The 23,764-nt window shown below is 37.5% G+C and overlaps 1 protein-coding gene across 1 annotated transcript in view; it reads left to right on the top strand.

Moving 5' to 3' along the window:
• Positions 1 to 18,581, top strand: part of LOC149776083 (dipeptidase 1-like) — a 38,047-nt gene extending 19,466 nt beyond the window's left edge. Inside the window, exons 4-10 of the mRNA XM_089941208.1 lie at positions 7,163 to 7,313; positions 8,369 to 8,435; positions 9,348 to 9,524; positions 11,981 to 12,077; positions 14,259 to 14,334; positions 16,069 to 16,204; positions 17,979 to 18,581. Of these exons, the coding sequence (XP_089797334.1) occupies positions 7,163 to 7,313; positions 8,369 to 8,435; positions 9,348 to 9,524; positions 11,981 to 12,077; positions 14,259 to 14,334; positions 16,069 to 16,204; positions 17,979 to 18,068 (794 nt within the window). The 3' untranslated portion in view covers positions 18,069 to 18,581. The remainder of the gene's footprint in view (positions 1 to 7,162; positions 7,314 to 8,368; positions 8,436 to 9,347; positions 9,525 to 11,980; positions 12,078 to 14,258; positions 14,335 to 16,068; positions 16,205 to 17,978) is intronic.
• The last annotated feature ends 5,183 nt before the right edge of the window (positions 18,582 to 23,764 follow it).

Below are 23,764 nucleotides of genomic sequence, written 5' to 3'. Positions count from 1 at the left end.
TATTTGGCTTGGTATCCCTCCTTGACTAAACTATTCTCGAAACAAACTTGACCCATTGGAACACCGCAACAAATTTAACTTTTTAAACCTAACAGTGACCAAACTGGTATATGTCTCTTAGACATAATAATTTAAATAAGATCACTATGGCTATTTTTATGTACACTAAGTACTAATATTAGATAGATATGTTGGGAAGTAGGAAATTTAACAGACTCGTTAGATTTGAACTAATTGCACAAGTAGTTAACACATTATTGGTACTTTATACTGTCCATTAGCAAAAACGGGACTTGATTTGAAATAAGTACGGGCTAGCGTTTTGTTGAGTACTTAACACCCATGGCTGTCTTTTTGAGCACCTTTCTCCTCCTTTACCACGCTCGGACAGAAATATGAGTGTGTGGTGAGACTATTCCCACTCATGTTTAAAGCCTTTCAGTCAGGTTGTTAAGGACTAGTTAGTCCTACTACCTGAGTGGCTAAATTTAAAAGTAGTCTGTGAGTACATAAAAGCCTGGGAGATGAGGCTCTCTTTCCTTCCCTAGGAGTAATTAAAAATCACGCGGTGCGTTATTAAACCAGTGATATATGCTCCATTAGGGCGAAAATCACTTTAATTCAAGTAAGCAAGCAAGCAAGTTCGGGTACCGTCTCTAGCACTCTTGATGACACCAACTGTCTGGGTTATTTTCTTTCTTGCAAGCCCCTATGTTCCACTTCTGTTTGTGATAATAACTTGTGATACTTCACATTTTCTAAAGTGGAAATCTTTACAAGCCGTACAAAATACAAAACTTATATGACTTTGGCTTTTGACACTTGCACAGACTCTTCACTTTATAAGTATCACGAGAAAATTGTATATCCCATTTTTACCATTTTCAAAAACACGCACACACTTGCAGCTTGACCAGAAATATGTACATCTTGTTTTGTGGATAAGTCACAGACAAGTCCAAGTCCATAGGTGGTTATGAACGTTAGGAATATCCCCTCATTTTTTCAGAAATATCAAAGCTTGTATGTGCATTTTCCCTTTTCCACTCTATATTAGTGCTTAGATTTGTTCCAAAAAAAAGAAAAAAGAAACGAAACAATTTTGAAGAAAAAAAACAACTGAATTTTGAATTCAGGTTTCTCTCTGTTTATAATTTTTTTTTCAAGTTGATGGTGCATGACAGAGTACATTCGCCTACCTTTCCAAAGTGAGAGACATTTCTTCACATGTCACTGCCTTTGTTAAATTCGGTTTCATTGGTTAGTTATCGTTAATCTTTAATTTTTTGATGCATTTCTTTTTGATAGAAGATTTAAGGCTTTCTAGTGTTGTAACGGCATTTATGTTGTTTAGTCTGTTGATGAAATTATCTATAGCAAAGTGCTTAAGATTTTTTTCAGGTTTTTTATTATTTCAAGCCCTACAAAAGGAGACCAAGTTTGTTTTCAAAGAGGATTGAAACTCTAAATTACACGGACGTGAAGGAAAACATCGTTATGTTCATTCTAATCATGCTTGCCGTATCTCTTTGTGTTTTAGAGGTCATATTTCTTCTTAAGTAAATACACGCATCAATAGACAGACAGATTGGGTCATCATCCTTGAGTTTCACTGTACTTTCGGTTCTTTACTTCATACAAACCCCAAATTTATTAGTTTGAAAAAAAAGATAACATGCCCCTCAGTACTGTAACACGTCTGTTCTGACTCTACCGATGTGAGTGTTTATGTTAAAATGTTTAAGTGAGATATAAAAAAAATGGTCAGCTTGAAAACGCGAACCAATACTGTGACGCTCAGTATTTTGATGTGGTAAGAAGAAATGGTACAACACACACACACAAAGAGGGCTTGTAAGTTCACATTTCAGTCTGTCTGCACTGTAATGGTAACAACGCAAGAACATAGGGATTATTATGCCACACAGTCCTAGAACAAAACAATGCATCACCCGTTGTAAGCCATTTCATTGGCTATACTTATTTTCTTACCACGTTCACTTCGAATTGACTTGAGTAGCTATTCACACAGTGACGAGAATGGCCATGCTTTACTGGGTCTATCCTATAGGCGATTTATATAAAAAAATATTTTGAAAAATGAAACTAATGCACGAACAATGGTTCCATGGGCGATCCCATGGAAATTGTGTCCGTCTTATTGCAAAATACATCAACATTTAATTTAACCGTGCAGATCGCTAGAACAAACCTCTGATCATATACATTTTGAAAAGTGTTGTGTGACACGGATCGCCATTGTCGCTTGGTGTCTGCTTTCTTCTTCGAAAAGAGATCGTTTTGTCTTGACTATAAAAATTTAATTTGACTAAGTTTTACGCACTACTTGAACTCATACATTTCACGTTGTAGGTGTAAGCCGTCGTTCTCAGTTTTCTGGAAGTTCGGTTTTGCGTTTCTCGGATGTGATACTATTTTTTATGGACCGAACGAAATTTCTTTTGGCGTGAATCAGGACTCGTGGTTTTGTGGTATAAATGGAGAGCATTGATGAAAGCTCAGTTATGTCTTCGAAATTGCTGACACGGATCTAAGCTAACACTTCAGGTTTTGTGTGAGGCGATACGGTACATCATTGCCTTTTACTTCCTCAATGAAATCGTTTCATCTTATTGCAAAATTACATTTGACTAGGTTTCATACGCAGCAGGTCCCTGTATATAAGGAGAGTGTCTTAGCGTCAGAGTATTCATTCCGCTCTCAAACGATCACGAAGATGGAAGAGTCAGCACAGATCGACCTGCTGGTCAAATATTTGCTAAAAGTCATACGAAAGCATAATTCACAGGCGAAAGTGGCAACAAAACTTACTCTTTTGGTCGTTGATTTGATGAGAGTCATACGAAAGTGTGTGCTAATGAAGTTTGCTATATCTGCAAAGGTAAATGGGTATTTGTCTCCAAAATACCTGCTTCGTCTAAGAAAGAGAGACAAAAGTCAAGATACCTAATATCGTTATCAGGGGAAAGGACACTGGAATTCAGAGTGCCCTACGAGAAAAGAGAAGAAAAAAGAAACAAGACGAAACAGAGAAGAGGGATTCAGAAGAAGAAGAAGAAATTGAAGATGATGAAGAACTTGTGCCAGTAAAGACATGGAAATGGAAAAATTGACAATGTGAGCCGATGCGTTGGCCCTGATGTGAAATTTCATGCTACCTCCTAAAAGAGAATAGCCCAGAAAGAAAACGTAAGTGTCTCTTGGTCTTGACATTGTATAATAAGGATGGCGTGTTTTGTTTTTACTCACACTTTATGAAATTGTGCTCTTTCACCTCTCTATCCCTCTGGATCATGTTTTAGTTAGAATTGAAATGGAAGGATGTTTTCCTTCACGCACGCTCTTTAGGCATGCAAGTCCGTAAACAATAGTCAGTCTATTCATCCATCATTTTGTGTCTTGATGTTTCCTAAAGCACACACTGATGCCATAAAATAACGGGTTAAATGGGTTTTGTAGTGCTGGGAGTGGGGGGTGGGGTGGGGTGTAGGTGTTTGGCAGAGTTGGTCATTGCAGGTGAGGGCTTAGGTGCTTTCAAAAAACCTTTTCTTCTTCACTCTGTGTTGATGGAATATAATGGGTTATTTTCTTCACTCTCTGTTGATAGTATATATATAAAGGTTTATTTCTTCACTCCGTGTGGATAGTGTATAATGGTTTTCTTCTTCCCTCTGTGGTGTGCGTGTGTGTGTGTGTGTGTTAGCGTACGTTGTGTAGATCGTATATTTGGTTGTTTTTTCTTCTTCCTCCCGAGTGTGGATAGTATATTTGGGGTTTGTATGCGTTCGCGTACGTTTGTGTGGATAGTTTATTTGGGGTTTGTATGCGTTCGCGTACGTTTGTGTGGATAGTTTATTTGGGGTTTGTATGCGTTCGCGTACGTTTGTGTGGATAGTTTATTTGGGGTTTGTATTATCTCCCTTCTGTGTTGATAGTATATTTGGATTTTGTTTTTTCCTCTTCCCTGTGTGTGTGTGTGTGTGTGTGTTCGCGTACGTTGTGTAGATCGTATATTTGGTTGTTTCTTTTTCTTCCTCCCGAGTGTGGATAGTATATTTGGGGTTTGTTTTTTCCTCTTCTCTGTGTGTGTGTGAGTGTGTCTGCGCGCGTATGTTGTGTGTGTGTGTGTGTGTGTGTGTGTGTGTGTGTATTGGTCTCTGTTTGTCCCTATAAAACTCACTTTTTCCCTATCAGATACACTCTACCTACCTACAGTAGCGCGTATTCAGGTCAGCCACTTGCAACACTGTTGCCATTTATCCCCTAGTGTTCAGTACAGTGACGTCACTGAGACTGGAAATTTTGAGACTATAAATATCGACTTGGGGATTTCCACATTTTGTAGCTATACATATATACTAGAATTCATAAACAGGAACGTCACTCAAGCTGAGGCTATAAAAAGATAGTGGGATTTTCCAAAGGAAAAACCCACAAGTTGGAGCTATAACTAGATAGCTGGATTTCATAGGAATTTCAGCTGATTATAGATACATAGGTATTTATCCACGATCGTCACAGAAGTTGATATTGTAAGTAGTTACTAATTTTATCCATTTTAGTCTAAACCATTGTAACTTAATTTTCGGGGATATGTTTATTTTCCTTTAAATTCTGGGACAATTTCGTCATTTTAACGTTACTTTAAGTCACATCCATTTTGTCGTTGATCATTTCCTTGATTATATCTATTTATAGCATCATTACAATTATGCAAATTTTTGAACACCCCAGCAAGATTTCAGGTCTTGGTAATGCTTTATATATAAATCTCTCGCTTGTACTAGTGTATGTATGTTTCTGTCTCTGTTGTGTTTGACCCTCTACCATCATTGTCCCTAGATAGTCCCACCATGTTCAATTCCCCTTGACGCTATTCAGATCCACCATGTTCAATTTCCATATGTTAAATTCCCTTGAGGCTATATCCCCCAGGGGTTTCCGTAATGTTAAATTTCCCATTGTCCCTAGACAGTCCCACGATCTATTCCCCATGTTAAATTTCCCATTGTCCCTAGACAGTCCCACGATCTATTCCCTATGTTAAATTCCCGTTGTCCCTAGACAGACCTACACTATAGTTCCATGTTAAATTCCCCTTGTCGCTAGAGTGACCCACGATTTATTCCCCATGTTAATTTCCCTTGTCGCTAATCTGACCCAGGGGTCTCTGTAATGCTAATTCCCATTGTCGCTAATGTACCCCACCTTACTACTAGTGCACAACTTCGGCACTCGGAGTACAGTCTAATGTCTCCAAACTTCTCTATGATCTTTTTTTTTTTTTTTGGGGGGGGGGGGGCACCAGACAGATGCCACCCCACCCCAACTTAGCCAAAGCTTATAAAAGGTTTATGTGTGTTTGTTACCCCCAAAGTATTGGTTTATATGTGTGTATTAAATTTATCACTCTCTCATATAAAATTAAGATTCAACTGTGCTCGAGGTGGGGTTTATACTTTCTTTATTTTTTGTATGTCTCCCATCTCGAGCAGGTCTGTCTTGTATTTGAAATTTATGCCAAAGAGCCAGAATAAATCTATATGAAAATTGTCTTCCCTTTCGGGGCGGTTTGTACAGTATATATCTGTACTATTGTCAGTAATGAGAAATGAAAGGTAGGAAAGGGTAATATTTAAAACTGTAATACTGTATAGAAGTCCAAGCCATAAGGGTTCCTTTTCTCTATGATCGACCTCTAGCGACGGTCAAACATGTACTAACGGAAAAAGGGACTTAGTCCGAACAAACTGCATATTAAGACTCCGCCCTAGATTTGAATCTCTCGCTTTCGATTGGATACGGTCTGGCATCTTTGAAAACTGCCCTGGGGTAATTTAGCACTTACCTATTCCCTTAGATTTCTGGTCTCTGCCTGCTCTTAGAATTCCCATTGAATTTAACCGTGAATGGGTCGTTGCGTAATAGTTAAACAAAAGACAGGCAGTTCTTTTTCCAGAATCGGTTTAAAGTCGTAATCTTACATAATACGTATTGACATTATTATAGGCGCTCTTACTACGAATTAACTATAAGAAAATATGTGCATACAATTTCAATTGGCTATCACACGGTAGAAATGGAGTTTGCATTCTAACGGGGTCTAAATGAAACAAAATCATTAAAAGCTAAGAAGATCTAAACTGTATGGATATGACCATTTTCTTAAAAAGCCAATCAAAATGACGCCTGAATATTTTCAACATTGAATTGACGTCACTCAGTCTCGAGGAAAAAATAACCCCGAAATATATTGAACAAACAAGCAAAGAAAACCAAACCTAGTCTGAAACGTGGTGTTTGATTGGTTAAGAAATTCTGAATACTTCACTACCCGAGTCATTTGGATATAACCTCCAATACGGTTGTTTCAGATACCTATAGGTTGCCCAAGACTGGAGGGGACTCGTGCGTATATACTCATGCCACATCGTATACAGAAGAGAATTAGCCAATTACAGATAATTAACCACTATTTAGCTTTATCGCTCCATTAAAATGGAGATCTAAATGCAAATCCAACCACATATAGTAGATGGACATTGTCAAAATGTAATAGAAATAAATCGTGCTTTCTCGATACCAAATGGCTTTTCCTCATAAATATGCTGTTTACAATTGTTAGGGATCTATTTACTCTATTTAATTCTTTATTCATCGTAACAGGAGACAGGGATATAATTTTTCGATAAATCAAAGGCGACACCAGTTATAATAATAATAATAATAATAATGAGGACTTTGTATAGCAACTAATCGTTAGAAGCTCTAAGCGCTTTAAAACATTAGACAACACCTATAACATAAAAAACATATATAATGATATGATTACAAAAAGAAACACCATGAAATTAGAAAACATAAAAAAAACATGCTGAAAATATTTAAGGTAGGAAACATATAATAATAATAATAATAATAATAATAATAATAATAATTGTAATAATAATAATTGTAATAATAATAATATTCGTGCTATTGAAATTTTCAGCAGAATTATTAACTGTTACTACCGTCCGATTTCGTCCCATCCAGGGGATACACTCTGAATCGCTCTATGTCATGAAAATTTAGACGGTGTCTGATTTTAAGAACGCCTATATGGCTGCAAAGACGTTTAACTTTGAGATTTTGCTTTTAGGTATCCTTGATGCTTTCTACGAGGGAAAGATAGCCAGTCTCCTGGGTCTTGAAGGAGGTCACTCTATCGACAGTAGTCTGGCCAACTTAAGAATGTTCTACAGGCTTGGCTGTAGATATATGACAATCACACATAGCTGTAGTACGCCATGGTGAGACATTATTTTCTACCGCATGTACCCGATTATTAGTCAACCCCAAATGCAACGGCAGGTCTGGGTTTATGCAATTTTGTTATGAATACTCATCAGAACGAATAAAAAATACTCTGATCTGCCGGCGCTTTATGCGACGGTATATTAGAATTAATGTTGTTTTCCAGTTGGAGTCGACTTACAGGCAAGCATGGACGGTATGTTTTTGCCAGTTACTATGTGTTTTCGTTCTGATGTAATTGTGTTGTTGTTCCTACAGTCAAACGTTTTGCTGAGTGTATGTATTAACCTTAAATTTTTCTAAATAAAAAAACACTACAAGTTCGTCTCTGTTGATATCACTAGGGGACTGAGATAATTTTGATGTAGATAATGGCAATACGGTTGACATCACAAGCGGAATGAGACTAGTTTGATGTAGATAATGGCAATACGGTTGACATTAGTAATTCCAGCTACTTTGTACAATTATTGTCACTTTGTCTCATTTTTACTATCACTCCGGTGACCAAGTGGTTAGAGCGTCCGCTTCGGAAGCGGGAGGTCGTGGGTTCGATCCCCGGCCGAGTCATACCAAAGACTTACAATAATCGTTAGGCGCTCATCATTAAGAGGTTAGTGTAAGGACTGGTCGGCCTGATGTCAGGATAATGTGACTGGGTACTACATGTCTGTGGCATGATGCCCCAGTGCTAGACATCACTATAAACTGACACACTGCCGTCATCGTAGCGATATGACTGAAAAATTGTTAATGCTACGTTAAAAATCCTAAACACAAACACACACACACACACACACACACACACACACACACAGACACAGAGACTCATCTAGCTTGTACTTGTTTCTTATGTTGGCTTTTATATACATGAACCCGCGTTTTCTTCACACTTTACACTTGTTCGTGTAGCCTTGAGAAAGAAAGATTTTAAATTAAAGAGAGATTGCATCAGTTAGATTAGAAATAAAAGTACATATAGTACATGTAATATATTTGTAGCCGGTATTGATATTATATTTTTTGTTGTTTTCTTTTTTCTTTCATTCAGGGCAGACAATTGGAAGGTTGACTTAAATAATTCGTCAAAATACAATGGACTGACAGAATTTGGCAAGGTAACGGAGAAACAAGTACTTATGTGTTCATGATGTAAATCGTTTATTAATATAGTCAAGTCTTTATTTATTCAAGCATAGACATGATTATATTGTGTTACAATTATAATTATCTTCAGGCAAAATTAGACAATGTTATGTTTCCTACTTTTAAAAACATGGACGAGTTCACTTAACTGCAGTAGAGGTCTTGGATCCCCACCTCTCCCCGATATTTTCCCTACGAAGAAACAGCGAAAAGAAACAAATCACAACAACAAAAAAAAAATCCACAACACACACATACAAACAGTCTCAAAAGAAGTTAAGTAAGACAGAATTTCCTTTATCACAAAGATTAGCAGTAGAAGTTTCAGTTGTGTGTAATTCAATATTTTTCTTTTATTGTATTTCATATAATTTTTTTAAAGGCTTTTAGTATAGAGACCTAAACATCAAAATATTACTTTGGTTAATCGAATGGGATTACCCGGTGGAACAAAGTAAATAACTGTTCAGTTTTGTTTCTTAATAAAAAGAATATATCAAAAGGAAAAATATACGGAAGTGCAAGTATGGAAAAATATAATACGTCATTTTTAGGAAGTTTTCTAAGTGTCTGTACGATTGTGTCAATACTTATTGGAAAGATTTCTTAAAGTGTGGATATATAATTTCAAAGAAAAGAAGAAAAAAAAAACATGCAGTTTCAGTGATCTATCTCTGTTGTATGTTTGGCTGCACACAGAGAAAAATGACACCTGAAAAAATCAAAATGTCTCACTTCACATGAAAATTTTACTGGCTGATCGCGATAATGGCGAAAACAAATCCCCGCGGAGGTAAAGTGTTAAAGAGTAAACCTTCCTCGAATTGGAAGTCCTGTTTCTAATCAACTTGAAGTGTTTCATTTTTGTCTTCTTGTTTTGCTAGATCGTCATTAAAGAGATGAATAGATTGGGCATGATAATAGATTTGTCCCACGTTGCCAAGGAAACCATGATCGACGCCATTCAAGAATCGAGTGCTCCCGTCATCTTCAGTCATTCGTCTGCATATGGCTATTGTAATCATCACAGAAATGTTCAAGATGATGTCCTAAGAATGACGGTAGGTTGATCATGTCGTAAGATGTTCAAGATGATGTCCTAAGAATGACGGTAGGTTGATCATGTCGTAAGATGTTCAAGATGATGTCCTAAGAATGACGGTAGGTTGATCATGTCGTACGATGTTCAAGATGATGTCCTATGAATGACGGTAGGTTGATCATTTCGTGAGATGTTCAAGATGATGTCCTAAGAATGACGGTAGGTTGATCATGTCGTAAGATGTTCAAGATGATGTCCTAAGAATGACGGTAGGTTGATCATGTCGTACGATGTTCAAGATGATGTCCTAAGAATGACGGTAGGTTGATCATGTGGTACGATGTTCAAGATGATGTCCTAAGAATGACGGTAGGTTGATCATGTCGTGAGATGTTCAAGATAATGTCCTAAGAATGACGGTAGGTTGATCATGTCGTGAGATGTTCAAGATGATGTCCTAAGAATGACGGTAGGTTGATCATGTCGTACGATGTTCAAGATGATGTCCTAAGAATGACGGTAGGTTGATCATGTCGTGAGATGTTCAAGATAATGTCCTAAGAATGACGGTAGGTTGATCATGTCGTGCGATGTTCAAGATAATGTCCTAAGAATGACGGTAGGTTGATCATGTCGTACGATGTTCAAGATGATGTCCTAAGAATGACGGTAGGTTGATCATGTCGTAAGATGTTCAAGATGATGTCCTAAGAATGACGGTAGGTTGATCATGTCGTGAGATGTTCAAGATGATGTCCTAAGAATGACGGTAGGTTGATCATGTCGTGAGAATCTAGTGATAGAGTATCTGTTGTAATAACCGGTGATGGTTGTGTGCATGATCACATATCAAAATGATTTCGTTTAAACAGAAATGGTGAGACTACTTTTTAGAAATAAATATACGATAGGGACTTAGTCTTACATCTTATTATTTTTCAGTGTAAATATTCAATTTTTATTGGCTCCATCTTTTGAAGAAATGAAGGAGTAAGACCAACAACGAAACGAAACAAAAAATCCCCCCCCAAAAAAAAAATAACACAACCCCCCAAAACCTCTCAAAAATAAAAAATAAATAAAACAAAAAGCATCAAATATAAAACAACAAAACCAGTACAGAAAATAATGAAAACCACAAAGCAAAACATCCCCCAGTATCTAAGGCACCGATCACATAAACAAAGAAACTAATGTATGAATTATTGACCTTCCTTACGTGTATAACTTGAAGCTGAAGCAGTTCCTCGCATAACGCTTGACACAGACATTTCAATTTGTTGAATATTGTATACTATCTTAGAATCTGCGTTTAGTGAAAATGAAAAAGAACAAAGTTTTAAAATCCATATCCACCCACGGGGTAATATAAAGAGTAGGAAAGTGATCGAAGCAATAAGTCAGATGTCTGAGACACAGATTTGGACAAATTCAATCTGCTGATGATATCTTTCGGTGAAAATTTTGTTCGCAGTTTAAAAGAAAAGCGAAAGGATAGTATGACCAAATATGTCCGTGTGTAAGTGACCGGGTTTATTCAACACCATCCACCTGCCAAAGTTTACATCCGAAACTTTGATCTTACTGATATTACCTAATGTAATTTGCAGGTGTGACAATTGTCTTTGAATGCATATCCACCTACTGTGGGACTTGAGGAAATTAAGAATAATCACTAATAAAGAAACGTCTAGGGAAGTGATGATGGTTTTCAGCGTGAAGTTGCTGTCGGAACAACCCCAGTAACAACTCAAGCCCATTACCAATAAAGCCTATAACTTTTCTTCCTGCTGAAATCGTACCGTACTCAAATCTATTTTAACTTTATTGAAACTTCTATAAATATCCTCATACAATAATTGTTTCCAAGGACCTCAAGACAACATAAATTGTCAAGAAAAGGATTCTTAAATGCACCATGCGAAAATGTCCTCTGATTAAATCATGAACCATAAATTCATGAGTCTCGTTATTTCATACTTGTAAGGGTTTAATTACTTTTCATTGGTGAATACGCAGTCGTAAGCTGTCGATCGGTATTTCATGCCACCTGCTACGGAACAGGAGCCACCCACATAATACATAGAATTAGGCCTATCTCAAATTATACATGAGAATGTAGCAACAATTCCTAATTTTAGCAAATTTGACATGGGCCATTTCATGACAATAACCGATGTTATCACAAAGTCCTGTGAATACAGTGTAGCACGAATAACGCCTGCAGAATGATGCCCGTGGTTGCCTGGACTATGTACTTAGATTTGAGGAATAGCTTCCCAACCTAGATTCTCCATAATCAAACAAGTAATCACTAGAATCTAACAAAGTGACCCCACCCCACGCCACTCCCAGCACAGAATATTCTTCACTTGATTTTGAATGGTTACTTTATGCTGTGAATGTGGCATCTAGTATGTCATGGATATTTGTCTCATTCCGTGTTTTTATCTGAGGTTTATTATTTTGGTACAGAAAGAAAACGGCGGACTCGTCATGGTGAACTTCGGTGCTGATTTTATCAACTGTAAACCCAACAAACAACCTAATGCGACCCTGTCTCAAGTTGCAGGTAACCTACACAGATATAAATTATTATATAAGGTCATGTTCCTTCAGTATCCGATCTTGACACAAGTTGCATGTAACCTGTGTAATGGTATGTTTTTGTACTTCAACAGAAAGGAAAGATAGTAAAGCAAGAAAAGAGCCATGTTACTAGAGAAGTCTTAATCATAGATGTAATTTCAGATTGGTCATTGTTTTCCACCTAAGACGGCCATAGTGACTATGACAGCCACATAAAGAAAACAGTAAATAAAAGCAAATGTAAAGAAACAAACAATCGTATAATACTAATGTCTGCTATTAATACATGATATGCCAAATGCTGGACTTACAAATGATTGTATAATACTAATGCCTGCTGCTAATACATGATATGCCAAATGCTGGACTTACAAATGATTGTATAATACTAATGTCTGCTGCTAGTACATGATATGCCAAATGCTGGACTTACAAATGATTGTATAATACTAATGTCTGCTGCTAGTACATGATATGCCAAATGCTGGACTTACAAATGATTGTATAATACTAATGTCTGCTGCTAATACATGATATGCCAAATGCTGGACTTACAAATGATTGTATAATACTAATGTCTGCTGCTAGTACATGATATGCCAAATGCTGGACTTACAAATGATTGTATAATACTAATGTCTGCTGCTAATACATGATATGCCAAATGCTGGACTTACAAATGATTGTATAATACTAATGTCTGCTGCTAATACATGATATGCCAAATGCTGGACTTACAAATGATTGTATAATACTAATGTCTGCTGCTAGTACATGGTATGCCAAATGCTGGACTTACAAACGATTGTATAATACTAATGCCTACTGCTAGTACATGATATGCCAAATGCTGGACTTAACAAGCGATTGTATAATACTAATGTCTGCTGCTAATACATGGTATGGCAAATGCTGGACTTAACAAGCAATTGTATAATACTAATGTCTGCTGCTAATACATGATATGCCAAATGCTGGACTTACAAATGATTGTATAATACTAATGTCTGCTGCTAGTACATGATATGCCAAATGCTGGACTTAACAAGCGATTGTATAATACTAAATGCCTGCTGCTAATACATGGTATGCCAAATGCTGGACTTACAAACGATTGTATAATGCTAATGCCTGCTGCTAGTACATGATATGCCAAATGCTGGACTTACAAACGATTGTAAGGGCAATGATTATGATGAGGTCCTGCGTGGAAGTTCATTTCTCAAACACTGCTTGTACTTAAAAACATACTGTACACATAGGAAACAAAGGACCCTCTTAAACAGTATTATAGTTTTTGCATAAATCACCGTTTGTTTGTACCCCCAACCTATTTCAATAACGAAAATCTTTAATGTTGTAACAAGTGCACAAAACTTAGTCCATTCATTCATTGATTTATAATTTTTAACCTAAATGTGACCAGACTGGCCCTAACACTGGCATCTTCTGCGCGTTTCATGCTTAACGGAGTTTTCTTACTAACACGGCGCCATATTGCTTGCATTATGGGCGAGTCTATTTTCCTCGAACAACAGAGTGACGTAGTTCATACTATTCGGTAACTGTCTAGCAATATTACCATAAGGTTGAGAGTTATATCCCTTTGCACACATGTACATAGAAATTACACCGTTCGTTAAATCCACGTGAAAGGCAAATTTAATACTGTCATTCTTTTCCTTTGCATGATTCGACGCTGTAAATATCGTAAGCAGACGACGTAATATTCCCCCCCCCCCCGTGTACATACATGTGCAGTCATCCATCCACCCCTGCACGCAAAATGAACTTGTTCAGGAATTGCAAATGACTGGCGAGCAGGGTCGTCTTTTACACTGAAAACTTCCGTTTGATATGAAATGCGCAGAGACAACGGTGTTAGGCTCCCTCCGGTCATTAATCAGGTTTGGAATTATTAATCAATGAATAAACTGAATAAATACTCTGCATCTTTTATCTCATTTGTGCTTTTCGCTTTTTTTTTTTAAATCGGTGGGTGGCACAAACAAACGGGGGGGGGGGGGGGGTATACTCAGACCGTACTCACTTGTTATTAGTGACTGTTAAAACTAAACATTTATCAATTTGTGAAGCATAATTTAGAAACATCTTTGTCGCTATTAACTCACTTTATATAATTGCTTGTGTTTTTCTTTTGCAGATCACATTGAATATATCAAAAACTTGATCGGCGTTGAATACGTTGGTATCGGAGCTGATTATGATGGGGTGGCAGTGTATGTTACTTATTAACCCCACTTCCTTTCCTTCTTCCTTCAATATCATTTTCATGTCAGTGTTCACGTTTTGTCCTATGTCTTACTATAAATTTATGAAACTTTATTTCCCCATGTGTTTGGGATATTCCATGTGCATCGTTCAATATTTTCCAGTATTGTAATACGTACTTAAAGGCGTTGAAATAAATACTCAGAAGTATTGTAATAAATACTCAGAAGTATTGCAATAAATACTCAGAAGTATTGTAATAAATACTCAGAAGTAGTATTGTAATATATACTCAAAATATCATGCAAACATTGAAATAGTTACTGCAGTATACAATTAATAATGACAGCCATTGCAAGAATACGAAAAAGGAAAACAATTAATCATAGCAGAATAATTCTAAAGTTCTTACGTATTTCATATTATGATATAAAAAGAAAGTCTTCAAGATAAGATTCATGTAATATTTTCCAAAAGTCATCTCTCTTTTTAAATATGAGATCTAACATTTGATGCTTAATTTATTAAATTTCAGTTAATGAATTGAGTTTTGTTTACATGTGGTAAAATAAATGTTGCATTCCTTCGATATCAGCTAAAGATTCATATTTGTTTCGAGCAAAATTACCTTGCTTGCATGCGATCAAGCGTATTAAGTATAAAATTATGAAGAAGATAATGTTTCATATATATTGCTTCATCGCAATACAAATGATTCTCGTCGAAGCTATTTTGTTTTACATTAGTAAACTATTTGAAGGGTAAATATTATGCAGTTTTTTATACTGCAATATCTTTAATGTTTTACAGACAATCATAATGTTAGTATCCATATCCTATATACAGGAGATTTACAAGTGTTATCTGTGACAATTGTCAGTCCGTTTTTTTGTATTAAGGTCAACAATAGTCATATTATGAGATAACTAAATGTTTTGAAAACAATTTTTAGAATAATCCAGTTTAAGATAAGAGCTGAACAACAGTCATTAATCCGGTAAAAGTACTAAGTGTATTTTTAAAATATCCTAACTCATCGTAATGAATGATGAGTTATCTGCATATTGCAGTATTTTAAGCACATATTTATCCCAAAGCATATCTGGAGGTTTAACGCATTTATAATGAACATAATTCAAGGGCTATTACAAAAACTAGTTGGAAGAAAAAGACATTTCTGTGTTCTGTGTAATATCAGATCCTAAATGGAACCACTCTGTCATTCATCCATAATTTTGCATGCACCCTTCAGGGTAGCTTGTCAAAATAGCGATCCAAGTGACATGGTAGTTGCCAAATGCAAACACTGTAAATGCTTTAGTTTTAGTCTTTTGATGCTGAGTTAAATGGCTTCTTCTATTCTATTTTTCAATGATTTAAAAAGCAGTTTGTTTTAAAAGAATCCGAAAAATTATATAGTTATTCCCATCCTTTCGAAGATATCATTTTACGGTTTTGAATGTACATAGGCACAAAGAGTAATAGCCCTTGCACATGGACATGCCACGGTAGTCTTTCCGGATTGATCTAATGGTGGAATGTAGTGCACAAATATGTTTATACAGCCCATTTATTGGTATTATACGTAGGACCTTTAATACGTCCATGGTCGAATGTAAATATTCCTCAATGAAAACATTTTGTAATACCAATTGACCAGTGTTAAACGTTTTACCAACTGACCCGTGTTAAACGTTTCACACTACAATGAATTTTTGATTTTGTTATCATTTATTCATTAGACAGCCAGTGGGTCTTGAAGACGTGTCAAAGTATCCGTATCTATTTGCCGAGTTAAACAGACGAGGATGGTCTGAGGAAGATCTAAGGAAGCTGGCTGGTGAAAACCTAATCAGGGTTTTCCGCAAGGTGGAACAGGTAGGGCACGATTATTAACCTGACGCGATTGCGAAAGGGCGTGTTTTCACTATTGCCTGTGAATGTTTGTACAAAATTAAAATTGAGAATTATCTGCTGAATTAATTGCAACTCGATGAAATTAATGAGGGTTATACAAATAGTGTTCTTGTAGAAAGCTTGCCATGCTTTAACTGAACAAATTGGGTGTTGGATAGACGCCTGGACGAAAACCTTAATGTATAGGTAATAATCTAGATATTCCTGGGAAAGAACTGTGGATAATCTGTATACTTCTAGCGTGTTGTCAGAATTACCTATTCATAACAAGACATAGGTTTAATGAAAATACTGTTTGATAGATAGTTTTTAATAAACATTTGAATCAAAGTAAAAGCCATTCATTGCAAAGGTGGTGAATGCTAATGCAGACGGGGAACATCAGTGTATACCGTAGCATTCTAGACTTGCCTTGTAATGTTTAACTTCATTAATGTTTCCAGTACTGCCAGCACAATAACAAGTGTTCTTTACTAACTGAAAATTAGAGGTGCCTGGATCGATATAAACTGGCACCATCTGTTGAAAATGTAAGAAGCGAGACCCTTCAAACTTCTGACAATAATAATAACTGTTGATCATGATAGAATATTGCTTAAGACTTCCTAGGCAATATAACCAGGAGAAATAGACACTGGTAAACTTCGTAATTGGAGCTAATCCACCCTGTTTTCGGTTAAACCGACATAATTCCAATTAGTGTGTCGTAATTTGTTTTAATCAATTGGTAACGCTATCAACAGCTCATACTGTTTAAGAGTATATTACTGCCGTAACGATGTTGCTCCTATGTCATCTTAGTTTAAGCTCACCGTGTCCGCAGATAAGCATACGTGAAGCTTGACTGGTTACTACTCCTGTTCCAACAAAATTACGAGTATAGAAACCTGACAAAATATGGCAGATCAGACGCGTTATGTTGTCCGCCCTCATGCTACCATTTAACGTTACGATCTTGTTTTCCATGGTTAAAAGTAAAGATTCCGAGGACTTTTAGTTCGTCGTATTATACAAAATCTGTAACTTTTACACGATATAAAATATGAGCGAAATCCACAATAAATACAATAAATATCATATAGTTATAAAATAGTGATTTTCTTCACGTGGCATTTTGCCACAAAATTGAATGCGTTTTTTTCCGTTGGATTTATCCTACAAAGGGAAGTCACACGATGTGGGGAGTATGCCAATCAAAACAATCTACATTACCTGAAAAAGTGAGATTTTTCTCCAGTAGAGTTGTTTATTCCTTAAAGCCTGTTTTGTAATCGGCGCTGAGGTAAATAACACTACCATTTTTATACTGATGCAAACTAGTAGTCATAGTGAGTTCCATTAATATGAGCGATGAGTATCTCTGTGATTCCATCAATATGAGCGATGCGTATATCTGTGATTCCATTAACATGAGCGATGAGTATCTCTGTGATTCCATCAATATGAGCGATGCATATCTCTGTGATTCCATCAATATGAGCGATGCGTATATCTGTGATTCCATTAACATGAGCGATGCATATCTCTGTGATTCCATCAATATGAGCGATGCGTATATCTGTGATTCCATTAACATGAGCGATGCATATCTCTGTGATTCCATTAACATGAGCGATGCATATCTCTGTGATTCCATTAATATGAGCGATGCATATCTCTGTGATTCTATTAATATGAGCGATGCATATCTCTGTGATTCCATTAATATGAGCGATGCATATCTCTCGTCTTTCAGGTACGGGATGAATTGAGTTACCTGCCTCCGTATGAAGTTCACCTGCCACAGTCTGAATATGTGAACAGGACATGTAAAACAGGATTCTAGACGTGAATAGGTGTATAAGCTGGGTCGTTGTTTTCCCTAGCTTATCTGGCCCGTCTGAGACGTTACCAATGCGCTAATAACCCACTAATATGACAATCACTGACTTAAGAACAAGTAGGATTTAAATCTAACATTGTCCTCTCCATCTAAGGAATAATATTAAGGTCGATTCAAGTGAACGACGACTTTACATATAAATATTGTTACTCATGTGCTCCAGCCATCTGAAGAAACGATGGGTTGAAACAATTTTGGCAAGAATATTCGACAAAGCATTATCAAAAGACATTACAAAATATATTACATTTTTTTTCTGTATTAATTGCAGTTGTATTAGTTAGTAAATGTAACGAAGATTTTCATTGGTCAGAACGCAATGGTGTGATAAAGTTTAGCTGCGTTTATATTTGTATAAACTGTACAGAGATCTACTTGATACCAACCTTCAAAACGAAATAAAAATGTTCTGTTTGTTTATCTCATCTGCAAATTGAATAAAATGACTTCGACAGAATGAAACATCAGATATTTTTAATTTGTTCATGAGAAGATCTCATTCTTTCTTTGCTTATATTTGTCATAAATCTTTTGATCGAAATGCTGTATGCACGATAGACCAATGTATACTGTGTCGCTGGTATTCTGTATGCAACCGTTGTGCCAAAAATGGCAGAATTCTAAAAATATTTGCTATATTTGGCATATGACATAAATGTCATACATGTTATACATTAAACACACTGACCCATTACTATTTGACGTGCCTTCTGAGGTGGACAATACTCAACAAGCAGGATTATCAAGCATTCGGAATGAACCAATTAAACTTTAGTCGCTTGCCAGTTGAACAGTAGGATGTTATTTAATTCGTAAGTTTTGAACCTGCTTTCATATCTACTTTTAAGAAAAGAACACAAATATTGAATAAACATATTCTTAACTACTTCGACTGCTCCATGTTTATCTCCCCCATATACTTTAAATGTCTCACAACTTCACTTACCCGTCATTCAATTTGCTAACTGGTTATCAAACTTAATTTGAATTTTAAGAATTAATTGTCACCTACCGATGGCATCCAAACAAGCTTGAGATGCGGAATAAGCCAATAACAACAAAAAAGGTTCACCGTATAATGAAGTTGCAAATATGTACGTTTCCACTCGCGTTACCCATTAACTGTACGAAACGTGACTTACATTGCCTGTTAAGTGTACAAAAGATAATTATAGAAGGATGAATATTATACTAGATAGAGAGAGCCCTGTTAATCATTCAGCCAATCTAGTTGTACCTGTCCCACACAGTGAAGGTTTAAATGATGGCGTACATCCAGATTGTAGGGACTTTGGTTCGACCATCCTTCAAAATTTAGAAATATTAAAGAATTTGTACAAGACTTATCCACAAGAAAAAAATGAGTGAATATGAGCACTTGTTTCAAGATGTTCCAACCTGAACAAAATCCACCATGATGTTGAAATTGTAGATTCTGCACCTGAAAACAGCATCCGTACAGGATGAATCCCCTCAAGGAGGAATGTTTGAAAAAGGAAACTGTATTTTTAGGGGGGAATGACATTATTGAACAAAACAAAGCGACACTGTTCATGGCTCACGTTTCTCTTCTCAAAGCGACCGGACGCAAAATGGTGTTATTGGTGGACGACCTTCTCAGCACCAAAACGAGCCTCGTCCGAATTAATAAACCTCAAGACCAGATGTGTTTCTCCAGGGCCATCTTGGTGGGATGAAATTATGCCGACAAGAACGACACGGCAGAAAGGAAAGGAACATGGCAAACGATTCAAAAATCGAACCGAGCAAAACAACAAAGATCAGCAGAACTCCTGGTACAGCAAGCTGGGACATCCAAAGATGGCATTCCTGAAATGCAAGACGTCTTGGCTCCACGATGCACATTGAATGTACGCCCTGAAGAAGTGCGTGGACCTCTGTTGTTTCGAGGCAAACATTTCAAAGACGGAAAATACATTCACGTCTATCATCAAGATGAACATTTCGATAATATTACCATTATAGCAGCATTTCTGGGATGTTGTTAGTATTGCGAGAAATGTGACTATGGCTATACCAATCGAGAACAACACAATCATTGTAGATCGAGATGTTAGGGATGCTTGTCACCTCAACCCTGCCTTGACTAAGGACAAGAACGAGTACATTGACCGGTTTGTCAGCGCACTTTTGTCAGCCCTACCTGTAACTAACAGCATCTGAAAACGCAAGGTTCACAGCGGAAGAGTGCTTGTCAACTTTTGATATCGTGTTCTACTTGTGGACAAGTGATACGTAGCAATAATGCCAATGCGCACGTATGTTCAGGAAAGAAACGATGTCACATTTATCACCAAATCATGGACTTGCAAAAGGAATGCTTCATTCAAAAATACCATGTAAAACAAGAGGAGAAAAATAACCAGAACGAAGTTAATTTCATCTATTTTGATTTCGAATACACGAAGAGACCGGTATTCACATTCTTAATTTCCGCGGGGATCATAGAGCGTGCGACAAGTGCATCCAATAACCTATCTTTAGTCATTGCTCTTCCTGCAGAAAGATTCGTGGATGACGTGAAAAAATCTTCCGGGACCAAACACGCTGACCGATTTCGTCCAATGGATCTTAGACTCCATCGACGAGACGTGGAGTTAAGAGGACATAAAACATTAAGGAGATTTCATCATTAAGCCAGGATATCTCACAGTTTTTCGTGATACAATGGGCAATTCGTTCTCAGATAATATACGGAACCAAGCACCGAACGTCAAAAAGTGACTTTGAACGGAGCGCGAATCATTTCCACGCAAGTGGCACAAGTGCAGTTTAAAGATTCGATTAATTCACTTTACCGTACTTGGTCATCCCGTTGAGCTGAATGCCTTAAACGTTTGGAATGACAGATATGTCCAAAGGCTATTATCCGCACTTTTTCAATACCGAAGCCAATCAACACGGCGTTCTACATCGTTTGCCTGAGGATCACTACTACGACCCCGACAACATGCCTACCGAACAACGAGAAGCTTTCTACGCTTGGTACCAGGCTCACGCCTCGGACCCCTTCGACTTTCAGGAAGAAATGTTAAAATATTGTCGTTCAGACGTGGAGATTGTACGGCGTTGTTGTGGAAAAGTTCGACAATTATTCATGGAGCACGGAAAGAAGCCTGCACCATTGCCATGTCGTGTTCCTTAGTGTACCGCCTGCGATTTATGCCCAAAAGAACCGTAGCTGTGATAAGCCCTCAAACGACCATTTTTTTCAAACGTCAATACTCGGTCGAAGCTCTACGGTGGTTGCATTACTTGTGCGACAAGGAAGACAAACGGATCCATCACAGCCGCAACGGAGGAGGAAAAAAGACCTTAGGAACGTATTGCTGACAGAACACATCGCCCTGGACAACATTCGACAATACAAAGGATTGATCAAGTGCAAAGTATTGATTCATACGGACTTGCATCATCCCATTTTACTGCACCATTGCCAAGGAAAACTGAGGTTTCCCTTGTGCCGTACTTGTGGCGAAACGTGCAACCAAACCCAACCTTGTCAGCACGCCCAGGAAGAACGCACCTTGACAGGAACGTTGGTCAGCGTGGAATTGTTCAAAGCTCTGGACCTGGGATACCAACTGTTAGAAGTGTACGAAATTTACCGCTTTTCCAAGACAGAGCAATACGACAAGGGCAACGAATCTCAGAAATGCATTTTCTCAGACTACGTGGATGCCTTTTTAAAACTGAAACAAGAAGTCAGCGGCTATCCTTCCTGGTGCCACATTCCCGAAGGTCAAACGATATTCAAAAAGAAATATGGGAACAGGAATGCATCAGTTTAGACCACATCGACAAAAAGGAAGGAAGGCGATCGTTTGCCAAAGTTATGGTGAAATGTTTGTGTGGCGAAATGGCACAACGTCAGTGTTTACCCAAGATGGAGTACTTGGCAGAACCTTGCCGCTACTTCCAGATGATTCACAACAAAACCAAATATATGAAACACGTGGAAGTCCCTCGCGAAGACTTGATTCTAGTCATTTACGAAGAAGAACTGGACTATGTACATGCCGACACGTCATCACTGAAGCCTACGTGACAGCCTATGCTCGCTTGAAATTGTACGAACTTTCAGAACTATTAGGAGATCGTGTGATGTATTTTGACACGGACAGTTTCATCTACATCGATCATCTGGGTCACCGACACCCTGACGCCGAGACCGTTTAGGAGCCTTGACAGACGAGCACCCCGACAACAAGATTCTAAGTTTTGCTAGTGGTGGTCCCAAACATTACGGCTACGAATATTTGGACCCTCAAGAAGTGCACACCGAGTGTAAAGTGAAAGGATTGACTCTCAATTGGACTAGTCAAGTGGTGATCTTTGGGGTGTTGAAAAAAGCCTTGCAGTCTGGAAATAATCAAGATTTTTAAGTGACCACCTACCAACTTCACAAGATTGTACGTTTATACACATACCAAATTGTCAGTCGGCCTTTAGAAAAAGTGTATCAAATCGTGTAACAAAAGCAAGTGCGGATTCCCAGTTAATTCACTTTACCGTACGGACACATCGTAATTGGTTAGCATATAAAAAAGAACAACGTCCAAGACCGATAGTTCATTGTAACTACAAAGACCAAGCCAGAAAGATGAATACTTTTAAACAGACAATACCATTCAATTTTGGTTATTCTCAAGTGGAGTATAATGCTGCACCTAGCGATGGCAGGGATGCTGTGACCTCAGCGATGCAGTAATACATTATGGCAACTTTGCTATGAGTACTACTACTACCGTACCTACCATGGAAAGTGATGCTGTGCGTGTCAAACCTGACGGAGGCGAAAGCGATGTCACTCGTTACATAACACCTTATCACTTTACTGGTTTTCATGGTCAATGTCCAACTCCACGTGAAACCATGCGGTTCCCAACCTATGTAAGTCATCCAAAAATGAGGAGACTGCCGACAATTTTACCTTAACATCGTCGAAATGAGCCTGTAAAAGAATAATTTTCGTTCCGTTTGCGTTTGCATGAATACTGTGATTTTTGTAGTCGTTTTTAAACGTTCCAAGGAAAGTGGCCTAAATATCTGAAAGGAACTACCCCAGAACAATTAGCTAGCCGGATTTTTCTACTTGGGCGAAGGGGATAGCGTGAACTGCTTCAGTCGTGGTGTGGCACTTCACCAGTGAGTACATAAAGATTCGGCTTACCTAGAACATGCTCGATGGTCTCCGGACTGTCAGTACCTACCATTGGTGGGAACTTAGTTATCTCTGGCTGGATACTATACAAGAACACAGTCTGGGTTTGTCTGCGATGTTGAGAGAAATCATTTACCGAGAATTCGTCAAAATATAATCATAGGTACCTGAAGGCTATAAGTGGACTGATTCTTTAGAAAGTGTTCCAGTGGCATACATTGATCAACTACCTATTGGCGAAAAGGACTGGTTCGTTGCTGGTTCTATTTACTACAAGGTAGATTTACTGCAACGAATTCGAGAAGAAGAGTTAGAGGGTTACCAAAATCTTTTACACAGTGTAAACTTAGTTCAAGATGAAACCTCTGAACGGTGTGTGATGTGGAAGTTCGTGACTAAACAATTTATATTCGCCACTGGAATACAATCATCTCAGTGCAGAAAGTACACTTAT

Source organism: Sinohyriopsis cumingii, chromosome 18 (assembly GCF_028554795.1).
Source record: "Sinohyriopsis cumingii isolate HCF-2022 chromosome 18, ASM2855479v2, whole genome shotgun sequence".
In the NCBI taxonomy this organism is placed as follows: Eukaryota; Metazoa; Mollusca; class Bivalvia; order Unionida; family Unionidae; genus Sinohyriopsis; species Sinohyriopsis cumingii.
This window is presented reverse-complemented; position numbering and strand designations above follow the sequence as displayed.